This window comes from Mus musculus, chromosome 4, assembly GCF_000001635.26.
Source record: "Mus musculus strain C57BL/6J chromosome 4, GRCm38.p6 C57BL/6J".
Classification (NCBI taxonomy): Eukaryota; Metazoa; Chordata; class Mammalia; order Rodentia; family Muridae; genus Mus; species Mus musculus.
Window position 1 is genome coordinate 145,047,874 of NC_000070.6, and position 20,169 is coordinate 145,068,042.

General features: G+C 43.5%; 1 protein-coding gene across 11 annotated transcripts in view; it reads right to left on the bottom strand.

Annotated features, from left to right (window-relative positions):
* The window catches only part of Vps13d (vacuolar protein sorting 13D), a 323,993-nt gene that overhangs the window by 176,829 nt on the left and 126,995 nt on the right, over nt 1-20,169 (bottom strand). For 10 of the 11 annotated variants that reach the window (XR_003954929.1, XR_003954931.1, XR_881424.3 and 7 more), the window contains 6 exons: nt 17,913-18,092; nt 15,691-15,807; nt 14,632-14,781; nt 9,540-9,689; nt 8,597-8,693; nt 6,244-6,392 (listed from right to left, as the gene is read on the bottom strand). Coding sequence is in view for 5 of the 11 variants with exons in the window: in NM_001276465.1 (NP_001263394.1) it covers nt 6,244-6,392; nt 8,597-8,693; nt 9,540-9,689; nt 14,632-14,781; nt 15,691-15,807; nt 17,913-18,092 (843 nt within the window). In the remaining 6 variants the exon portion in view is untranslated. Of the gene's footprint in view, nt 1-6,243; nt 6,393-8,322; nt 8,694-9,539; nt 9,690-14,631; nt 14,782-15,690; nt 15,808-17,912; nt 18,093-20,169 lie in introns of all 11 variants that reach the window. The other variant, XR_003954932.1, reaches the window with a different exon arrangement.

A 20,169-nucleotide genomic window follows, 5' to 3' on the forward strand; every position in this document is an offset into this window, starting at 1 on the left:
ATGTGCTTATTCAGATCTTTACTCATGTCTACAGGGAGTTATCTGTGTTTGTGTTTTTCTGGAGGACTTTTGTACATGCATAAACATATTGCAGAAACCTTCTCTCCCCCTGTATCTGGTCTTACTATTCGTTACATGGTGCCTTTCAATCATGAGACAAGCTTACTTTGAAGAAGAGCTTTCTCTTCAATCTTTTCTCTTCTGGTCAGAGGCTCTCTGTGTCCTCGTTACTAAGGTCACAAAGCCTGATGTCTGTTTTACTTCACACTCACACCATGACACTGCACGCTTGGTTCTTATGTAACCTGCGATCTCTGCACTAATGCACTAAGCACTAAGCACAGGGCCTCTTTCTACTATAATCACATGACTGTTTCCACTTTTTTTGTTTTTGTTCTGCTCACCACAGTGCTCCCATTTTAACTGATGTGGTCCTGTAACGAATTGTGAGTACTCTGGCTTTAAGGACTATCTTGGGTACTCTCTACTATAAATCTTGGGCTCTGCCCTAATCTATCCAGGCCTTTAACGACACCAGCAATGTTTTTTTTTTTCTATGTGAATACCTTGTACACATTCAGTGTGTCCCTAGGTAGTTATGGTAAGTTAAAATGGCCACAGTTCTTTGCATCTGCCATGGATATATTTTGGTGTTCTTGTCGAAAGTCTATTTTCCCTTCACCAGAATCTTTAATAACTGTCATTTGCTTCAAAGGTAAGGCTATGCAATCAGTGAGCCTGAGAATCGAGAGACCTTCAGGCCTCTACACTGTATTTTCTGATGCCTTCACCATGTGGAAATGCTGAAATTATCTATTAAAGATATGGGCTCACTAGGAAGGTTATACTGAAGCTAGTCCCACCCATCTGACCTGTGAGAGACAACAGGAAGTTTGTTGTGAGAGTTCTTTTAGAAATATAAGAGAAGTTATGTCTACAATGTCTCATCAACAAGAAGTAGAAGCAAGGGCTTTGAAAGGTGATGGGGTTCCCATCATGTTTGGTATACCCCCATCACCCCTCAAACACAGGCACAATGGTTTGCGCATGTGATTCCAGCACATGGGGGGCATAGAGAGGCATAGCTAGGACTTGTTGGCCAGCCAATCTATCCTAACTGGCAAGGCCCAGGTCACTGAGACTTTATCTCAAAATATGAGGTTAACAGCTCTTGAGGAACAACACCCAAGGCTGTCCCAAAAACACACACACAGGACACACACACACAGGACACACACACACAGGACACACACACACAGGACACACACACACAGGACACACACACACAGGACACACACACACAGGACACACACACACAGGACACACACACACAGGACACACACACACAGGACACACACACACAGGACACACACACACAGGACACACACACACAGGACACACACACACAGGACACACACACACAGGACACACACAGACAGGACACACACAGACAGGACACACACACACAGGACACACACACACAGGACACACACACACAGGACACACACACACAGGACACACACACACAGGACACACACACACAGGACACACACACAGCCAAATAAAAAGGCAAATTAAACCCTGAAAAACACTGTTACTTCCATCAAAGACAAAACTTAGAAAGAGTTTGTAGTGAAGATATAAAAGACCAATAACCTGATAGAAACCTGATCAAGTGCTAGGATCAGACAGTTCACAGAAGCAAAACCACACACACACACACACACACACACACACAAAGCAACAGTAGAGGAAGAGACACAGGAAGACACACAGTTAAATAAATACCAAACAGAAGATACATGGCACAAACAATCAAATAAATACCGACCAGACCAGATGAGCCGAAGACAGGGAGAGAGCACTGGTTTGGTACTTGGAATGTCACTGATGATATCAGAAGGAAGAATTTTAGGAGCTGAGACCATCATTGAATTACCAGTGTGGTGGCACACCCCTGCAATTCTAGTGCTTGAGAAACTGAGACAGGAAGATTGCTAAATTCAACACTAGGGGGTTTTAAACACCGATGATGGCCAGATTTCTATCAGGTTATTGGTTTTTTTTAATCTCTTCCCATTGTATAAAATCTTTATAAAAGTCTTGTCTTTGATGGAAGTGTTTTGAACTGAGAGATAGACTAAATTTAAAGCCAGCCAGACTAAAGATATGTTAAGTGCACAGCTAAAGTCACATGACTAGCCATGAGCGAATCCTAGACTTGAATGTGCTGTTTTCACAACAGCAACTACCTATTTGGTAGAAAGCGCCCAAGCCAGAGGGCTCCACTATTTCTTCTCAAAGTCATTCTGCATTTGTTCAGCCGTGCTCCCCACTAAAGAGTGAGTAGGCATGAAGTCGGCAGAGAGCATGCCTAATTTCCCCCATTTCACTGACAGAGAAACTGACAGCCAGCTTAAACTCCTTATTCATAGTCAAAGGCCAATCATGCTATGAAAGTGTAAGGACATGGTCTTACCAATGCAACTCCAATAAGAAGAGATTTAGAAAGCATGATTAAACAAAAGCTTAAGCCAGAAAGTTAAAACAAAACAACAACAACAAAAACCCACTAAAACACAAATTCCTCATTGCGACCAAACATTAAAAGAGACTGGTGTATTGCTGCAGGGACCTTTGACCTCTACCAAGCTGCAAAGTCCTCCCAACAGGCACCATCTACCCTGGAACCAAGGAAGTACCCAGTCCTGAAGTGAAACTGTCTTCACCTAGTCATTTACTGTCTGGGGTCCCTTATCTGCAGAGGCGCAGGGCCAGCCTGTTGGTATGAATTACTCTGCCACCTTCAGGCTGATCTGGTCTGTGGAAGAAGGCATGAGAGGAAAAGAAAGCCATATAGGATTGCGCCCTCCCAATGAACTGAGCCACTGCTTGCATATAGTAGGTCACAGCTCTGATCCTGATTTACTCAGGCAGCATCTTCCTGCTGCAGAGGGGATTCTGGAGAAAGCAACCTGTGCTCATACGTTCCTGATAAAACAGAGAAGTATCTACTCCCACTTCCCAGACAAAACGGCTGAAGCCTTCCAGAGACGGCGCCAAGTTGAAAGAAGAAATACCTGTCCACGAGGCCTCAGATCACAGCTAGTCCCTGGGCCGTGTCCTTTCCTTTCTTAGTTTATTCCACACTAAACAAAACTGTCTGGAATTCATTCTCTAAAGGTTTATTTATGGCACATAGAGACTGTTTATGTGAAGCAGGGCATGTGCCTATTTCCCTTTGGGGACAGTGTTTAAAACTATGGGGCTACTTCCCTCTCTGGCACTTTCTGAAACACAATTAACAATACTGGATCTTTTTTCCTTTTAACAAATCTGGTTTTTATTTAGAGAGGAAGGGAAAAAGTAAAGGGTCTGAAGTTTCCCAACAAATTATTTCAAGCCTTTGAGAAGACAGTTTTAGGCTTTTTAAATAGTGTCTTTGTTTGAAACTCCCCCTTACCCCCACCCCCTGCTCTCTGACCATTAAAGTGTGGGTTTTCTTCCAAACTAGATTGCTCAATTAAGGTCCTTCTTTTGTTATACCCCAATGCTCTAAATGGGAAAAGGCCTGCTGTAGGCCACCTTCTGAAACCTTTTAAAGACCCCCTGGTATCTTTTGATCTTTAAAGGAGTCAAGGAAATCCCCATTAAAAGCTACCTGGCTTTTCAATATGCCATGGCATCTCTAACATGCAAGCTCTATGCAGAGAGACCATGAGGAGAAGGGAGGGGCAGCTGTGCTCTTGTGTCTATGAAATGGAATATTAGCTTCCCTTCTTCTGTCAGTCACGAATCCAAAGAAGATAGCAGATGGAGACAGCTTCCAGTCACCTGGACAGTGTGGATGCCTTTGAGTCACCAGACAGACACTGTATCTGGCAACAATGTACCTCAGTGTAAATCTGGATAGGCAGAACCCCCTCCCCCAACATTTCTGACAGCCTCGCTCCTGCCTGGGAATCCAGAGAATGGAGGCAATTGTTCCTTCAATACTAAGACAGGGTTACCTTTTACACAGACTCCCGTGACTGCTGTTCAGGGAGAGGGCTCCGTTTCTAAGCACATGTTTTTAGTGATTCCATATTCATCAGAAAGAGTATATTGCTCTTCCTAAGAGCTCCTAATAAAGGCCTGTTACTCTGTTAGAAAACTCTGACTAAGTGATATTGTCTAAGGAGTCCCAGACTCCAGGAGGAATACTCAAGGTATAGTAACATGGTGACTTCCACAACCCCAGAGCTCCACTCTGAAGTTCCAATCCCAACATCCTGCTGAAACACAGGTATGTCATGGCATCTGCTTAAGAGTGCTCTAAATTCAGTAGAATACCAGGAAGACCGTCAACATGAAGGACTGGAATCACTCCAGCAGAGCACACACTGCACCAGTAAGAGATGCAGAGGACACATGGCATCTGTATCACAGGACTGTGAAGGACACATGGCTTAGGTACCCGGGACTGCAGAGGACACATGGCATCGATACCAGGAGTACCATTGGATAGCAAAGGACACACAGCATCAGTCCCATAGGACTAGGGACCAGGCACTTCTGCTGGGAGCGCTGAGAGGAATGCTGGGGTCTGTGATCTTTAACAAGATGATTTTAAATCAAGAAGTCTTACACTTGCAGGAAATGCTTAGCTTTGGTTTGCTGGGTGAGAGCCAAGTGTTCTGGGGGAACAGACTTTATCAAACAAATCCATTCCAAAGGTCACATAAGTCAAGTGGATACTTGTGGATATTAGCAAGACAGTAGTTTTCCCATGGTTTTCCCCTTACTCCCAAGCTAATTATAACCATCTCCAGCCTCCTGGGAAATACAACATTAGGGCAGATTGAGCAGCAAAGTGGTGAGAGGAGAAAGGCACTGTACCTCTTTTCTCAGGATGCTGCCCCTGGTCCCAGCTAGCCCTCCCTTGACTTCATTCACTGAAGCCATCACCCCTATTATCTAGAGGATGACGCTGAGCAGACAGCTGTCTCATCACCTATAGGTCTATTTTAGAAGCTGGGAGTTGGCAGGCTGTGGCACATGAGGCCCACACATGTGTTCTGTCAAGCCCACAAGGCTGGGTTTTAGTCAGTTTTTCTTTTGTTTTTTTTAATATGAGTTGGTGGCCAACATTTAAAACCCAGGAGATTCCATATAAACCTGATGATTTGGCAGTGGGCTGCAGTGGGGCTGTGCTGACCCTCCTCATGGAGCTGTGCTGGACTAAAGGTTCCCTGCACTTGCAGGTTGACCCTGCAGCAGAATTGGCATGGGCATCAGAGCCCAGCACTGCAGGCTCACAACTCATTTCAGCTATCTAGATGTTCCTCTGTGGAGAGAGTGGGTATCCTGGATCTTCTGAGAGAAGGAAGGAGGGGAGAGTGAGCAGGCAATGGGAAGAGGGAGGGTTGGACAACTGTCTTCAAGCACAGTACAAGGGAGAACCAGAAGCAATGGCTGCCAGTCTGAGGCAGACTTAGAGTCTGAGTAAGGCTAGACATTTCAACATCCATCTGACCCTGCTCTTGCTTTGAGCAACACCTTGCTACTAACTAGGCTAAAGAAACAAGACCATAAACTTCTGTCTCCCCACCTATCAAGCAAGGGCACCATTGAGGACACACAGTCTAATGACAGCCTCACCTATGTGCCAGGATGCAGCACAGAACCCAGACATGACAGACTTGGATTTGAATGTCAGCCTGCTCCCTTCCTTAAAATATGCCTTGTTACTAAAAGTGAAGGTGTTGTTAAGGCTGTCCTGGTCACCTGTGGATCAAGATGGTTAGTAGGAGGGTTATGTCCTGAAGCTGTACAAGGCCATGTTCCAGCAAGATTATAGCTGAGTCTCCCTCTAAGGTGGCAGACCTTCCTAAGTGACACTTACCCCAGATGCTTAGAAGACAGCAAGAGAGATCTGGGCAGTGGGTCAAAAGAAAGGCTACCTTAGCCTCAGTTCCTAAGACAAGTAACAAGCCCAGGAAAAAGGTTTCTACTGCCCTGAGGTAAATCTAGAAAAACCCAAAAAATAAATGAGAGTTACATCATCCAGTTTTATCCTTTTTGGTAATATCTTGATCTTCAGCAAAGTTATGCCTAAACATTAGACAAAAAGAGTATTTCACAAATTAATGAACACCTATAAAAGGAAAGGTACAAAGTAAATGCTGTGAGTACTAATTCCAGACAGACAGAATGAACCATCAACGCACACTCCCACAGAGAGTGTGCCAGCTGTGAGCTCACCTTAAGGTCCAGTGGCAGCTTGTTGGAGGTGAACACACTGAGCTTGATCTGGGGGATGCTGATCTTGAGGTTCTCAAAGTAGTATCGAGTTGGAGTTCCTCCCTGCTCTGCTGTTTTCTCATGGATGTTTTCATCATACTTTTCCACCTCTGATCCAAAGGCATAAGTAAGAAACGAAAACAAAAGCTGTTGGCATCATGATTCAAACATGTATGACCTCACCTAAAAACCTACACAAACAAAAACCTACATAAATTTTCTTAGTTTCTTTGTGGGCTCAGGAATGTATACAATATGCAGACGCATTATTATATAAAAGTAGGCTGTTACATTGGTTATACAAAGGTAGGTTAGCTTCATCGGTTAAACTGTGACTCTGAGCCACCCAGCAGACAATATCTTAGAAAGCCAAAGGTCACAGGTTCATTTGCTGACCACAGGCTTTCCAGAACTATTGCTGTCATTTCAAGAACCTATGATCTAGGTTATATGAGTCTAGAGTGCAGTACAGCTGAGCCAAAAAGACACTCTCAACATAAAGCAACACTTTGGGGAATAAAAACAGTTCCTGAGAAAGTGCTGGCACAGCATCCTCCTGAGCAGGGCAAGTCTCAGAAGCAAGATAATCGAGGCAGAGTTTCTAATTGCCAGTCCATGAGTACAAAGGAGGGGCATGGGCTAGAATAGCAATGCACTCCGTGCAGGGGGGAGGGGAGGTGTCCATAAGCAATAAGCTTCCCTTTGGCTTCCGGTGGCTTCGAAGAAAAACCAGAGAGAACGCTCACAGCTACTTTGCACATTTACAGTCAAAGCTGCCATCAGTTCTACTTGAAGTTGAAGGATGCTCTAAGGAAGACCTGTCTTCCACACTCAACTGGCTACTGAAAGTAGAGGAAGAGTAATGACAGGCAGACAAGGTCTTCCAAAAAGCCTAAGTTTCTCTGTGCAAGGCTGTAAAAAACTTCTGAGAGGGATTCACAAGAAAAATATGACCCATGAAACCTGAAGTGAATCTTATGGGGAAGGAGCCAAACAGAACACCTGCCTGGCTGTTGAGCACTCAGGTGGCTGTGTAACTCCAAATAAACTGGAGCCTGAACTGACCAAAGTGCAAAGCACTCAACTAAGATGGCAGGGGCTTGTTCTTCCTCCCAAATAGTGGTCTCCTTCTCTTTTTTACTTTCTTTCCTTTTGAGGCACTAAGGACAGAGTCCCGTACCCCATGTATGCTACCTGCATATAGTGGCACTGAGCAAAATCCCTAGATAATACTAAATACTCTAAAAGCTTAATCCTATTTTACTTACGATGCTGAAGATTTAAAGTTCAATTCTAAATCTAGATTATAAAGACAAAACATATTTTTCTTGCATTGTGGGTATGTCTATGTATTTCCCCTCTAGTCAACATGGTGGATAAAAGCAGACAGTAACAGGCTAAAGGATCATGAACTTGAGCATGAACTACAAAGACTGACTGTCTCAAAACAACAAGCACATAAAAATAAGCCGCATGGCTAGAAACATGACTAAGCAGTTCAGAGTGCTTACTGTTCTTCTAGAGGACCTAGTTCAGTTCCCAGCAGCCAAATGAAGCCAGCTTACAACTACCTATAACTCGAGAGGATCTGACCCCCTCCTTCAGCCTCCACAAGCAACTGCACACACAGGGAAGACGCTTATACACATATGCACGCATGCACACAAAAGACATCTTTGGAAAGGGCTGCTGTGTATCATTGCCTTCTTTCTTAGCTAGAGCAGCAGGAGAAGAGGCTGTGATGGGGAAGCTACAGAAACAACAGCTCTGCAACAAGTTTAGGCTTTCTGATAGTGATCTGACTCCCTTTCCAAAGGCCAAAGGATAGCAACAAGAAACCTTTGTAATGACATTAAGGTACAAAAGTACAGACGTTAAAAGTTAATAATTGTGGTTAGCCAGTTTTGTTTTTCAAACTAAACTAAAGCAACTGCCAAAAAGGCATTTCTGAGTCTTAGCCCTGAGCTGGTTTAGTAACAAAGTGACCTGCTAAATGATGGTCATCATTCCATTCTATTAGAGCAGAGGGACAGAACTTACAAAGGAAAGGAGGGTGCACTGCTTCCTAGCGGCCAGCCATTGGACATTCCAGGGTGCCAAGACCCTCTCAGGGCAGCCTAGTTCCTGGACATAACTCAGACAACCAGCAATTTTGGGAAAGGAGTTCCTAAACCCCAAGCCTGAGCCAGCTAGCTCAGACTAAGAGGCAGAGCGTCAGCTTTGTTGGTGTCTAGGAACCACCTGGATTTTACAAACAGAATAACACATTAGTGTGGGCCAATCCCAGGCAGAAGAGTAGAGTGATCAGCTTTACCTGATTCTGCCTGATCGTAGCCAAAGAAACTTAGTAGCTTGAGCAGCAGTTTCTCCTCAATTTGTACTGTGAACCTCTGAGCCGTGACCATCAGGTGCTAGAGAGAAAAAAGGTCTGGTTTACAGTCAAGCACCAAAGCAACTTTCATTTGTGCCAGGAAGCAGGTCCCAAAGAAGTAGGTTTGCAGAAACTATAGTTTCTGCTACTTAGGAAAGCAGAGGCAGGAGGCTTGCTTGAGCCCAGCAGTTCCAGATCAGCCTGGGCAGCAAAGCAAGACCATGTCTCACAGTTTCTTGACCTGTTTGAACTAATGATAAATGACTTGCGGCTCACCTCTCTTTGCTTGTTACAGGTGTTCAGTGAACACTTGGCCATCCTGCTTGATCCCTAGGGCCTCACCAGTGAGCAGAAGCTACATGACTGGGTTTGTGGTGGAAGTGCAGATAGGCTTGCTCCCATTATCATTGATGACAAAGGAGCAAAAAGAGGGTTCTGGCTTTTACAGCTTGCTGTTATCCCAGCTGGCTTCTACTTTGGTAACCCACAGGTCAGAAAGCTTCCTCACTTTTAACTCTCTGCTGCTAGTACACTCATGGCAGTTTACTTAGCACATTATTCCAAGGACAGACTCCACATAGCTCTCCAGAATTGTCTCTCGACTACTCGACATGCAGTAACAGACCACAGCAGCCTACAATATACTGCCTCACTCAGGAATGACACCTCTCGACTCCCTGGGTTCAGTACTGACAACTAAGGATACAGGGTGCCAAGAAAAAGTGCTCCGAACATTTCCCTCAATGGTCAAACAGAAGCCACATGTGGCTTGGCCCGGAGAGCCAACTTTTACACACAGTGTGCTGCTGCCCACTCTGTGGCCTAGCTGCGAGAGAGCAAGAGTGCCTCCTACATGCCATTGTCCCCAGCCTCCCCGCCAGCCCACCTTGTAGATGTTGGTCAGTGCGCTCTTACTGGGGAACTTCACTGCATTGACTTGCACAGCAGGACCTGTCTCAATGACCTCGTTCTCATTGCTCAGGGGGGTCACATAGAGCATGAAGGGCTGAGTAGTGCCAATGAGCTGATTGTCCACCTGGGGCAGGAAAAGCCAACAAAACAGAAACAAACAAGACAAGCTGCTTAGTTTTTTTTTTTTTTACATTTGGTACTTCATGCTATGCAGGCTACTCAGAGTCCCCTGGCCACTTTGCCACCTCACATCTACAGCACACACACATACACACACACACACACACACACACACACACAGTAATCGATTGAATCCAAGAGCAGTGGTGGTGACGCTAATGGGAAAAGTGATGCACACCAGCGATCCCAGCACTTAGAAAGTGGAGGCAGGAGAACTGAGCACTGGAGGCTACAATGTACTACCCATGAGTCCCTGATTCAAAAATAGTAACAGGGTAGGCAAGCCGGCTCAGCAGGTAAAGGCATCTGCTGCCAAGCTCCCAGACTTGAGTTTACTCTCCAGGACCTATGTGGTAGGAGGAGAGAACCAACCGATTCTCTCAAGTTGTTTCCTGACCTACACACACACATTCTGCCATGTGCACACACATAAATGCACAAGATAAATAAAAACTGAATTGACAATAACAACATAGTAACAACAGAAATAACAAGGAAAGTTCTAAGACTAAGACTTGACTTAGTGAAGACTAAGAAGTTAGCTCAATTTCACCACTCCACAGAATATTCATATTTAAAACCTCGTATTTAACACAATAAATAGGCACAATATTTGCTAATAAAAAATAGTTTCAAAATAGGAAAAAGAACGTAAAGCATCAATGAGAAGACCTGTCATGTCAAAACACGTCAACATATGCATCACGACCCTCAGTCACAGCAGTATGTTGGTCACTATACATGTGACACCTAGGTACAAGCCTCAGCACACTGTCCCTAGCGGACAGAGGCAGACGTAGAGAAGAGCCTTGCTCTAAATGACCAATGATAGGAGTGGTTCCATCTACGCTGTTCTGTTCCAGGCCAGTGCTCTCACTGCTCTGCTCCTGATGCTTCTCCCTCGTTCTAAACGCCTTATAAGCAAGAGAGCAGAGACCCTGGTCAGCTGCAAGCTCTGAAGGTTGAGCAGTCTCTCTAGCCCCCAAAGACAACTTTCGATTCCATTGATTTTACTACTGCAATTATAGATTCTACTTCATGGATTTCAGATGTTTAGCTTTTCTTTCTATGTTTACCTGCTCTCTTTCAATTTTTCTGTTTTTCAACCTTTGTGCCAGTGTATGCATGCAGGTGTGAATATGTGTCCATAGGGTCACATGTGCGGAGGTCAGAAGACAATCTTGGATGTCAGCCCTTGCCTTGTTTGAGACATGACTCTTGTTCATCACTGCATACACCAGGCTTTATACACCATTGGTTGGTGTTTGCATGTGTCTGTCTGCATGTGGAGGTGAGAGGATATCTTGTGGAGTCAGTTCTCATCAGACCTGAAAGCAAGCTCCCTTATCTACTAAGACACCTCACCAGCTCTCTTCTACATACTTTACAGTTCTAATCAGTGTGTCTAACCCTCAGGATCTGAGCCATTTGCACCCCAGGGCAGCTACAGATGCAGCACAGCATGAGATCGTAAACTTACTAAAACATTCTGAGATTTTCTTTTTTCTTTTTTCAGTTTCTTTATAAGTCAATTTGCACAGTTCTCAAGTGAGGCTTCTGGAGCTGACACAGTGTCACAATGTCAGAAGGCTAGAGGCTGTGATTAGACATATCAGTGTTCACATGTGTCATGTCCTCTTGATTAATTAATTCTCCTATCATTAGGAAATTACCTTCTTTATCTCTGCTAATATTCTTTGTTCTGACATTAATCAATGTGACTCCTACTTCCTTCCTCATGACTAAAGTGTAGTGTGCCTCCCCACCCCCTTTTAGGCCCTTTTAACCTATTTGAGTCTTTATAGCTAACAAATGTGGGGGAGGCTAGAGACAAGGTATCACTAGATAACACATGAGGACCCCGAACACATGATCCTCCTGCCTAAGCCTCAAGCCCGACTATAGGCCTTTTCTTGTGGCCCTTTTTAATGCAATCTGACCATTTCTATGTTGATCTCACTGACAATTAATTGGCACCATTAAGTTTTTTTTCTGTCATCTTGCTATGGCTTACCATCTATCTCAGATGTTGTCTTTCTCATTTTCTGTATTCTCTTGGATTCATTTACTTAACATTTCACATTATTACTTACCTGTAATTATTATTATTTTGGGAGGGGTTACAGTATTTAACTCAATATGTTGGTCTACCATTAAATGACATCATACTACTTGATATACAAAATCACAGTGCTGAACTTGCAGCTGTTCCCTGCAGACTTCATGCCATAGTTGTTTATCATTTTACTTTCTATGTGGTACAGACACACCTCAGTGTTGTCGTGCTTGTCTAAGCAACCATTACCTCCTGAGGAGACTTACTTAAGAAGCCTACTCTTGCATGTTTTTCATGTCTTCACATCAGGTTTTCTTCTCTCCTTTATGCTGATTCAAATTCCATTAGCACCATTTTCTGTCTGCTGGGTAATGTTCTTTAATGCTTTTGGAAGCTGTGGTGTTAGATAATAAATCCTTTTATCATTTCTTTGTCTAAGAACATCCTCACCTCATCCTTTATGATGGTTTCAATGAGAATGATCCTCATAGGTGCCTGTATTTGAATGTCTAGTCCCCTAGTTCAGGGAAGCACTAGGAGGTATAGCCTTCTTATAGGAGGTGTAACTTTTTGGACAAGGTGTGCCACTGAGAGTGGCCTCTGTCATTTAAAAGCCAATGCTAGGCCCAGTCTCACTATCCACCTGAGGCTTGTGAATCAGGATATAAAGCTCCGGGCTCGTTTTCCAGAACCATGTCTGCCTGTGTGCCACCATGTTCCCCACCACGATGATAACAAACTAACCCTCTGAAACTGTAAGCCAGCCCCATTAAATGCTTCCTTCTATAAGCATTGCCTTGGTCATAGTATCACAGCAATAGAACAGTGACTAAGATACTCTCATTTTAGAAACATACGTTTTCTAGGAGTAGGTTTCTAGGATGATAGCTTTTTGCCTGCTTTCAACACTTAAGGGTATTGCTGACCATGCTTTCACTTACATTTTTTTCCCAACAAGAAATCTGTTATCTTTGTCATCCTAGCTTTGTTCCTTTGTATATAATGTTTTTATCCATGATTAACTTTACTATTGCTTTTATATAACCTATGGCATCTCAGAAAAGCAGTGAATTGGTCCAAGGTACCTTGTATGATAAGACTGATGAATCTTAAAGCAGTGTGGTGTTTGTACACAGACACACACAGCCTTCTGCACATTTTATAGTCTCTAAATGGCTTACAGTTCCTCAGCCAATGTAAGTTCTATGGGAATGGTTGTTAAGTTTTGTTTGGAAAACAATGAGATAGAGAAAGCTCTGGATATATTAAGCACATATATGAAGCCCACAGGTATGGAAGGTCAACTGGAGTTCCATCCACGTTGTGCGTTATACACATCCAGTAAAATTTTCATTTCTTGAGGTCAGTTTTTATTTCTGTGTCTCTATTCAACTTTTAAAACATACAGCACTCCGGTTTTGTTAACAACTTTAGTGTGCTCTAACAACTTCGTGAGCGCTGGGTCCCTCCTGAAAGCGTTCTTGTCTGCATCATGGTGGCTACCTTTGGCCTGTCAGTTCTGCCTTGTTGGGTGCTTCACATGTCTGCGCCCAAATACATTACGAGGTTTGTAGGGAACACAGTCCATTTCCTGGGATACTTGTTGACCCTTCAGCTCTTCCTTTCATGATTTTCAAGACAGGGCCAGAGCAGAATTCAATCTGGGGCCAATAAGTCATGGAGGCAAGACTTGCCTGAGACTCTTTTCAATGTCCCACATATTCTGGGGTTCCGGTACAGCTCACAGCCTGCTCCCTCAGATATTCCTGGATGAATAGCTTCTCCACACAGATTGACACTCTGCCAAACCTCTTCCTCTGAAGCTCTCTCCACATAGGTCCACTACTGTGGATGCTCAGCTCTGTCTTCACAATGCCTCCACTCTGGAGGCTGCTGTTCCAGGCTCCTCTCCCAACACTATAGCCTGGAAACTTCTCTTTAAGTTTTACCTCTTTTATTTCCCATCTTGTATGGGTCACTGTCCTTTGTGGTCAGATGTCTAGTGTTCTGAAGCTGTTATTATTTCATGTGGATTTAGGGCTTACCTCAATAGGAGAATAAAGCCAGTCTCAGTTACTCCATCTGGCCTGGAAGTAGAAGTCAGACCCTGCAACTCCTCCTGGAAAAGACTACCTGACTCTGTTCTTTTTTTTTTTTTTTTTTTTTTTTTTTCTAAGCTCATATGATGGGAAAACTGAGGCTGGTGACATGGCCTGACAATGCAAAGTCAACCCAAGTTCAAGTCCTGGGATCCAGGTAAAGGAGAAGGGCGAGAACTGATTTTGTCCCCTGACCTCCACATACACACAGTGAGTGCACCAGCTATCACTCCCATTAGCTAACTAAGCCATTTACACATCAGCTGTATAATCGGGAATTCATCTTGGTTTGTATTACTAGGCATAATGGCCATGCATTTGTTGACAGTACTCAGGAGGCAAAGGCAAGCAGATTCTCTGTGAGTTCTTGGCTAGCCTGGTCCTATACAGTAAGTTATAGGCCAGCCAAGGCCGCATAGTAAGACCTTGTCTCAAAAACATAGAGAACTTGTGAGATGCATTGAGGTGGAAGCTCTTCACAGGATGACTCTTTTGAAGATTAGATATTTCTTCCATGAACTGCAGAGATGCCTCAGTCATAAAGAGTACTTGCGGGTCTTGTAAAGGTCCTGGTATAGTTTCCAGCATCCATACTGAGTGGTTCACAACTGTCTCTAACTCCAGATATAGGAGGACAGCTCTGTCTTCCCTTGGCACTGGCACTCATGTGTACACATACACACACAGATACACACATAAATGAGCATTCAACAATACTCTCATCCTGGTACCTGCACATCCTGTATGCTAAGCTCAAGCATGTGACTGGCTGCCAGCTGAGTGTAATGGATGTTGATTCCTGTCAGGCTTGCAAAGACCAGTTCTTCTGGGACTTTGTTAATTAAAGAGACACCAACTCCGCCTTCTAACCGTACAAGCACCTGAAAGGAAATCAAAACCTTGTCAATTGTTTATAACAGGACTCATAGAAGCCAGAAGAGTACACAGACATGAATGGCTTTCAGTCTCTCTTCTCTTTACCTCTCAACAGTATAAAACTACTACAGAGTTTGGACAGTTACCTTTCTGGCTCAAATGTCCCAATGTCCCTGGAAGCCAAGCCTTCCATTTTGGATGGACTCCTCGGTCAGGTCACAATGTCATTGGGGTGTGAAGACACTTTACCCAACACACAGTTGCTGCACAGTACAGGAGACTGATTGTTCTAGAACCTCTTTCCTTGTTAGGGTTATTCTGTGCATCTCCACAGCATCTGACATGGCTCCACACAGACATTTGATTAAACACTGCTCACCAAGATCAAGTAAGCATGCTCCCTCATGCTCATCTCTTCTCTACCTCAAGCTTGTCATTCTCTTCCCAAAGCCCAAAGACAAAGGAAGAAGGATTTGAGGCAGATGGAGGGGGAAATAGTCAAATTTTCTTATTCTCTAAATACTATTAAAATTTGGACATTCAGCTTCCATTTTGTCATCGAGAGGAACATCTGTTACTCGGTGATCCCACCTAAGCTGCAGACATTACTCACATGCATACATTACTCACATTACTCACATGGCATAAACACACAAGTAGTAACAGTAAACATAACGAAACAGCACCCCACAGTCAAGAGTTCACACAATCACCAAGCGAATTCTCAACCAACTGGTGACCAGGAAAGTTAATCTGCAACATTTTAAAAACTTACTGTCTGGACTGGCAAGATGGTTCAGTGGGTAAAGGTAGAAGGAAAGAACTGATTGTTGCAAGTTCTCCTCTGATCTCACACACACTGTGGTACCCAACCACACACATGAACACATGTATGAATAAACTGGTAAACTTACTTCCAGCTCCTGATGCGTGTCTGGATTCCTCAATTTCTGCAGCTCCTGCTCTGTAACGGGAAGTTCCTCCACTTCATATGATGAACGCTCACTTTTCCGCTGGCAGAAGTCTGTTATCTGAAGTCAAAATAGAACAAAAGGAGGGCTCACACTTCTACACCAACTATTGGTCAAGAGTCACTACATGCCCAGGAAAACTACTGAAGCTAATGGCCTCCCAGGCTGCTAGAGCAAGATCTGGGCACTAATGAAGCAGGTGCAATTCTGAGTCTAGATAGCACTCTATCCAGCTAAACACCTTGGGTGTCTCATAGAGTGTAGGTAGGCCTCACAGAGCAAAAATAGGTCTCACAGAGCATGGACAAGCTTGAGAGAACACAGGCAGGCCTCTGCAGGTCAGTTCCTCTGGCCTCTGTAAAGCAGTATGACAGACTGATTCTGGTGTGGAGCATGATGCGTTGTATCAGAATACTCACGTAGTACTCCACTGTCTTATTTCCCTCAGCTCTCTATTACTCTATGACTGATGCCTGCATCTCCAACACACATCTCACCTTGAGCACCAGATCAGAAATCACAATGGCTTTGGGACATCATCACAGAGAACCATGTTAACGTAGCCTAGCAAGTGCCAACTTAATTTCTGTTTCCCTCAAGTCTGCTCTGCCCTTGCTACCTAACAGATTCCTAGAGGCCACTCTCCCTCAGGCCCCAACCAACACTCAGTCGCCGAGCATTCAGTCAGCTTCCTTTGGATGAGCTTCTCTTCCCCACAACCTGGCACTTTGCTCTCAGCCACCATTTCTGATCTTCATGCCAGAGCCTCTTAGTTGGGCTTTTTCTGCCTCTAATTTTTTTAACACTGCAACCAATCAGTTATCTCAGATCAATCTTTATCACAACAACCCCTGACTCCTGCCTGCCTTGGACAAAACATTCTACCATTAGTTTGAATCTCAGGTCTCAATCCTGTCTCTAGACTTATTTCTTACCATATGCCAGTCTCTTCACTACTCAGCTTCCCAAATACTATATAACTGAGGTAGCCAGTGCTGGTTGTCAACCTGACTATATCTGAAATTAACTAAAACCCAAGCAGCTGGGCATACCGGTGGAGGTTTTCTTAGTCAATCATTTGAGGTGCAAACACTCATCCTAAGTCTGGGCCATGTCTGATAGCAGTCTATATAAAAGAACGTGGAATAAGGAAGGTTTTACTTTTTGCCTGCCTCTCCTCTCTCTCCTGCTGCTGAAGCATTCTTTTACTGGTATTAGAATCTACTTCTTCAGGATCCCAATGCATACTGAAGACTGGCTGAGGCATCTAGTCTTGTGGCTTAACAACTGCAGACTCTTGGCCCTTCGGGCAGGATAGCACATGGCCCAACAGCCTATAAGCCACTCCAATAAATCTTCTTTTAATATCCAGACATATATTCATTTTAGACATTTTGTTCCTCTAGAGAACCCTAATACAATAACTTCCTATGTTTATCTCTCAGCAGCTGTCTATGCCCCTAAGGTAAACTATGAAGATGGAATTCAGATTGTCGGCTCACTGTCACATGCTTAGTAACTGAAATGCTGCTTGCTTCTAATAGTTGCTGAGAAAATTACCTCTGTGTGAACATGCCCAACACGGTGAAAGCCCTCTGCCTTACCTTCTCTACCAGGCTCACTCTTTCTGTTAACTTACTGCTCATTGAGTATTATGTCTTGTAGGCATTCCCTCAGCCTCGAAGCCCAGGCTCTTCCCTCCCCTCACCGCTCCCTTCGTGACACACCATTGTGCTTGTTTGGGTAAAAAAACTCCTTTTATGAGTAGTCATTCATCAATTGCTTTAAAAATGAGTATAATAGTTAATGACACTGAGAATAACAGTATGCATTTTTCTTATCTTCTTAAATAATTCTTATATATTGGAGATAAAGGTCTTCTCATGTAACCCGGCTGGCCTTGAATTTGAACAAGTGACCCTCATGGCTCAGTCTCTTGAAGCAGAGTATGAGTAATCACCTCCATGCCTGGCTAAGTCCTAAGCATTTTTAGACTTTGCTTAACTTTATATCTGCACTCATTTCCACTCTAGCTCCCATACAACTTTGTAATGGAGATCAAGCATATCCAACATGTGAATACACTAAATAAATACTTATTAAACAGCTGACCATGCGGGAGGGAAGGAAAGGACATGGGCTGTGTGGGTCCTTCTACTGCTTACCTGGAGTGCTCGCGTTGGTCCATCCGGGATGACTCTTATGGACAGCATTCCAGAACCAGGCCTCATTTTTTGGTTAGCAAACTGTTGTTCTGGTGGAACTGGCCCCAACAGTTCCATAGATGAGTCAGGACCAAGAACAACTTCAGCTCCATCAAACAATCCAGAAAGTCCTCCTTTGGCCTAAAAGATGTCAAAATGAAAATGTACAAGAAAAGGTCAAAGCACAGACTGGGATAATTCAACAAACTGCCTAGGTAACAAGTGAATGGAAATTCTTCTGTGAGGAGCCACAATTTGATAGTCTTGAAAGTTAAAAAAAAAAAAGTAAGACTGTACATAACAGGAGGTAAGTTTACTGCATTAACATGGAAAGTTACATGCACACACAGTAAGAGGTAACCCCACTAAGACAGTGGTTTTACTCCACCTTTTAGTAAGCCTCAATCACTAAAAATAAGTTTATAAAGTAGCCAAAGCTAGCTTTGTTTCTTTCAGTACTATCATTGAGGTTTGCCTAAAAACCTTAAATATTATAAAACTGATCATTTATCCCTCAACTTACCAATTAAAAAGCCAGTTCTAAAGCATAAACTTCCCCTATGCTCAAGGCAAAAGAACCAAATAAGCCAATCAATGCCACGTTTCAACTGTAATACAGACTGGAACACAGTTTGGCAAGATTTTAGAAAAAGTCATAGCCCTGCTATGTTCCTCACACGAAACACAGGTCTACAGGGCAAGGCCAATGGGGACATGCCAAAAACTAGAGAGAACAAATATTTCAATACTTTTTCTTGGTTTTGGTTTCAGAACACGGCCTTGCTCTTTTGCCTTGGTAATCTCATACTCATTGTCTCCTGTAGGGATTGTAGGTCTGTACAACAACCATGCCCACCCATCTTTATTCATTTTAAATACTGAGACATAGGGCAGGTTTCAATACAATGAAAGCCTTTCATAAGCGTAAGTTTAGAAAGTACATACATAACTTGGAAAGAAAAGGCAGGTCAGAATATGTTTGCAAGTCTTCTACTGCTGTACTTAGCATAGGAATGAAACAAGCCCAGTTCCCTAACCAAAACACATTCACAGCAAAGAAACGGTGGGCAGATCCAGGAAACAACAAACATTGAAGGGGATTTGGGTGGGAGGGAAATGCTCCACGAAAATTGGAATTACATGGGCTTTAAAAAAAAAAAAAAAACTAGAAGTAAAGTCAGGGTCAGACCCGGAACCCACCAATTATAACAAGCCTTCTTTTGCCTCTAGAAGTCTGAATTGTGTTGCTAATTGAAAATCCCAAATCCACTCCAGATGTGAGCTTCCCATAAGCAAGCAGCTGGCCTTTGATGAGAAATGCTCAGGGCCACAGAGGTAAAGAAAATAAATCTCACCAAACAGAAGAGGCTTCTTACGGCTGGCTGTGCACAGCACCGTGTGAGAGAACAGCCTGACTCCACTGAGCAGAGAAACACTGCTGGACTGCCGTGTGCTGTGTGAGTCCCCCGAAAGGCAGACCTGCACACACAGTCACTGTGCTGCTCAACACTACACGCTACCCTTCCACCTGCTCACCTCAGATGCAGGGGCACATGCCTGTCCCAGAGAAAGAAAAGGCAGAAATCTAAATGCCTGACAGTTAATTTCCCAAGTACATATTTGCTTATAAAGTACATGGAAATTTATTCTGTCACAGACTGGCTGAGTTCAGGACAAAGAAAACTGTCAAGCAGTCTTGCCCGTCACATTTTCTACAACAAAATGCTAATTGTAATACCACTAAGAATGTAGCAATAAGTGAAATCAGAAGCATGTATATAATTAAATTGGTTATATAATACCAAGTAGTCAGCCTTGAAAACATATACATAAAAGTACACACACACACAAACACACACTTAATAGTTTAAAAAAAAAAGAAGTGATGAATTCAAAAGAAAGGAAAGGGAGGATATGGGAAGGTTTGAAGGGATTAAAGGAGAAAGTGATGTAAATACAATATAATCTCAAAAACATTAAAAAGGAATGAAAGAATACTAGAAATGTAATTATTGAAGGAGGAGGAAGAAGAAGAAGAAGATAAGGACGGCAGTATACAACTTCTGACCAGCTCCTACACTTTACAGAAAACTCCTGCAGCTTCCAGGATCTAAAACTAACCCACCCACCCCAGTGCTAGGCTTTCAGTGGACACTTTCCCCTCTTCTTTTAAAAAGTAAGGTAGGTAATTCTTGTCATCAGGGAATTTTTTTTTTCC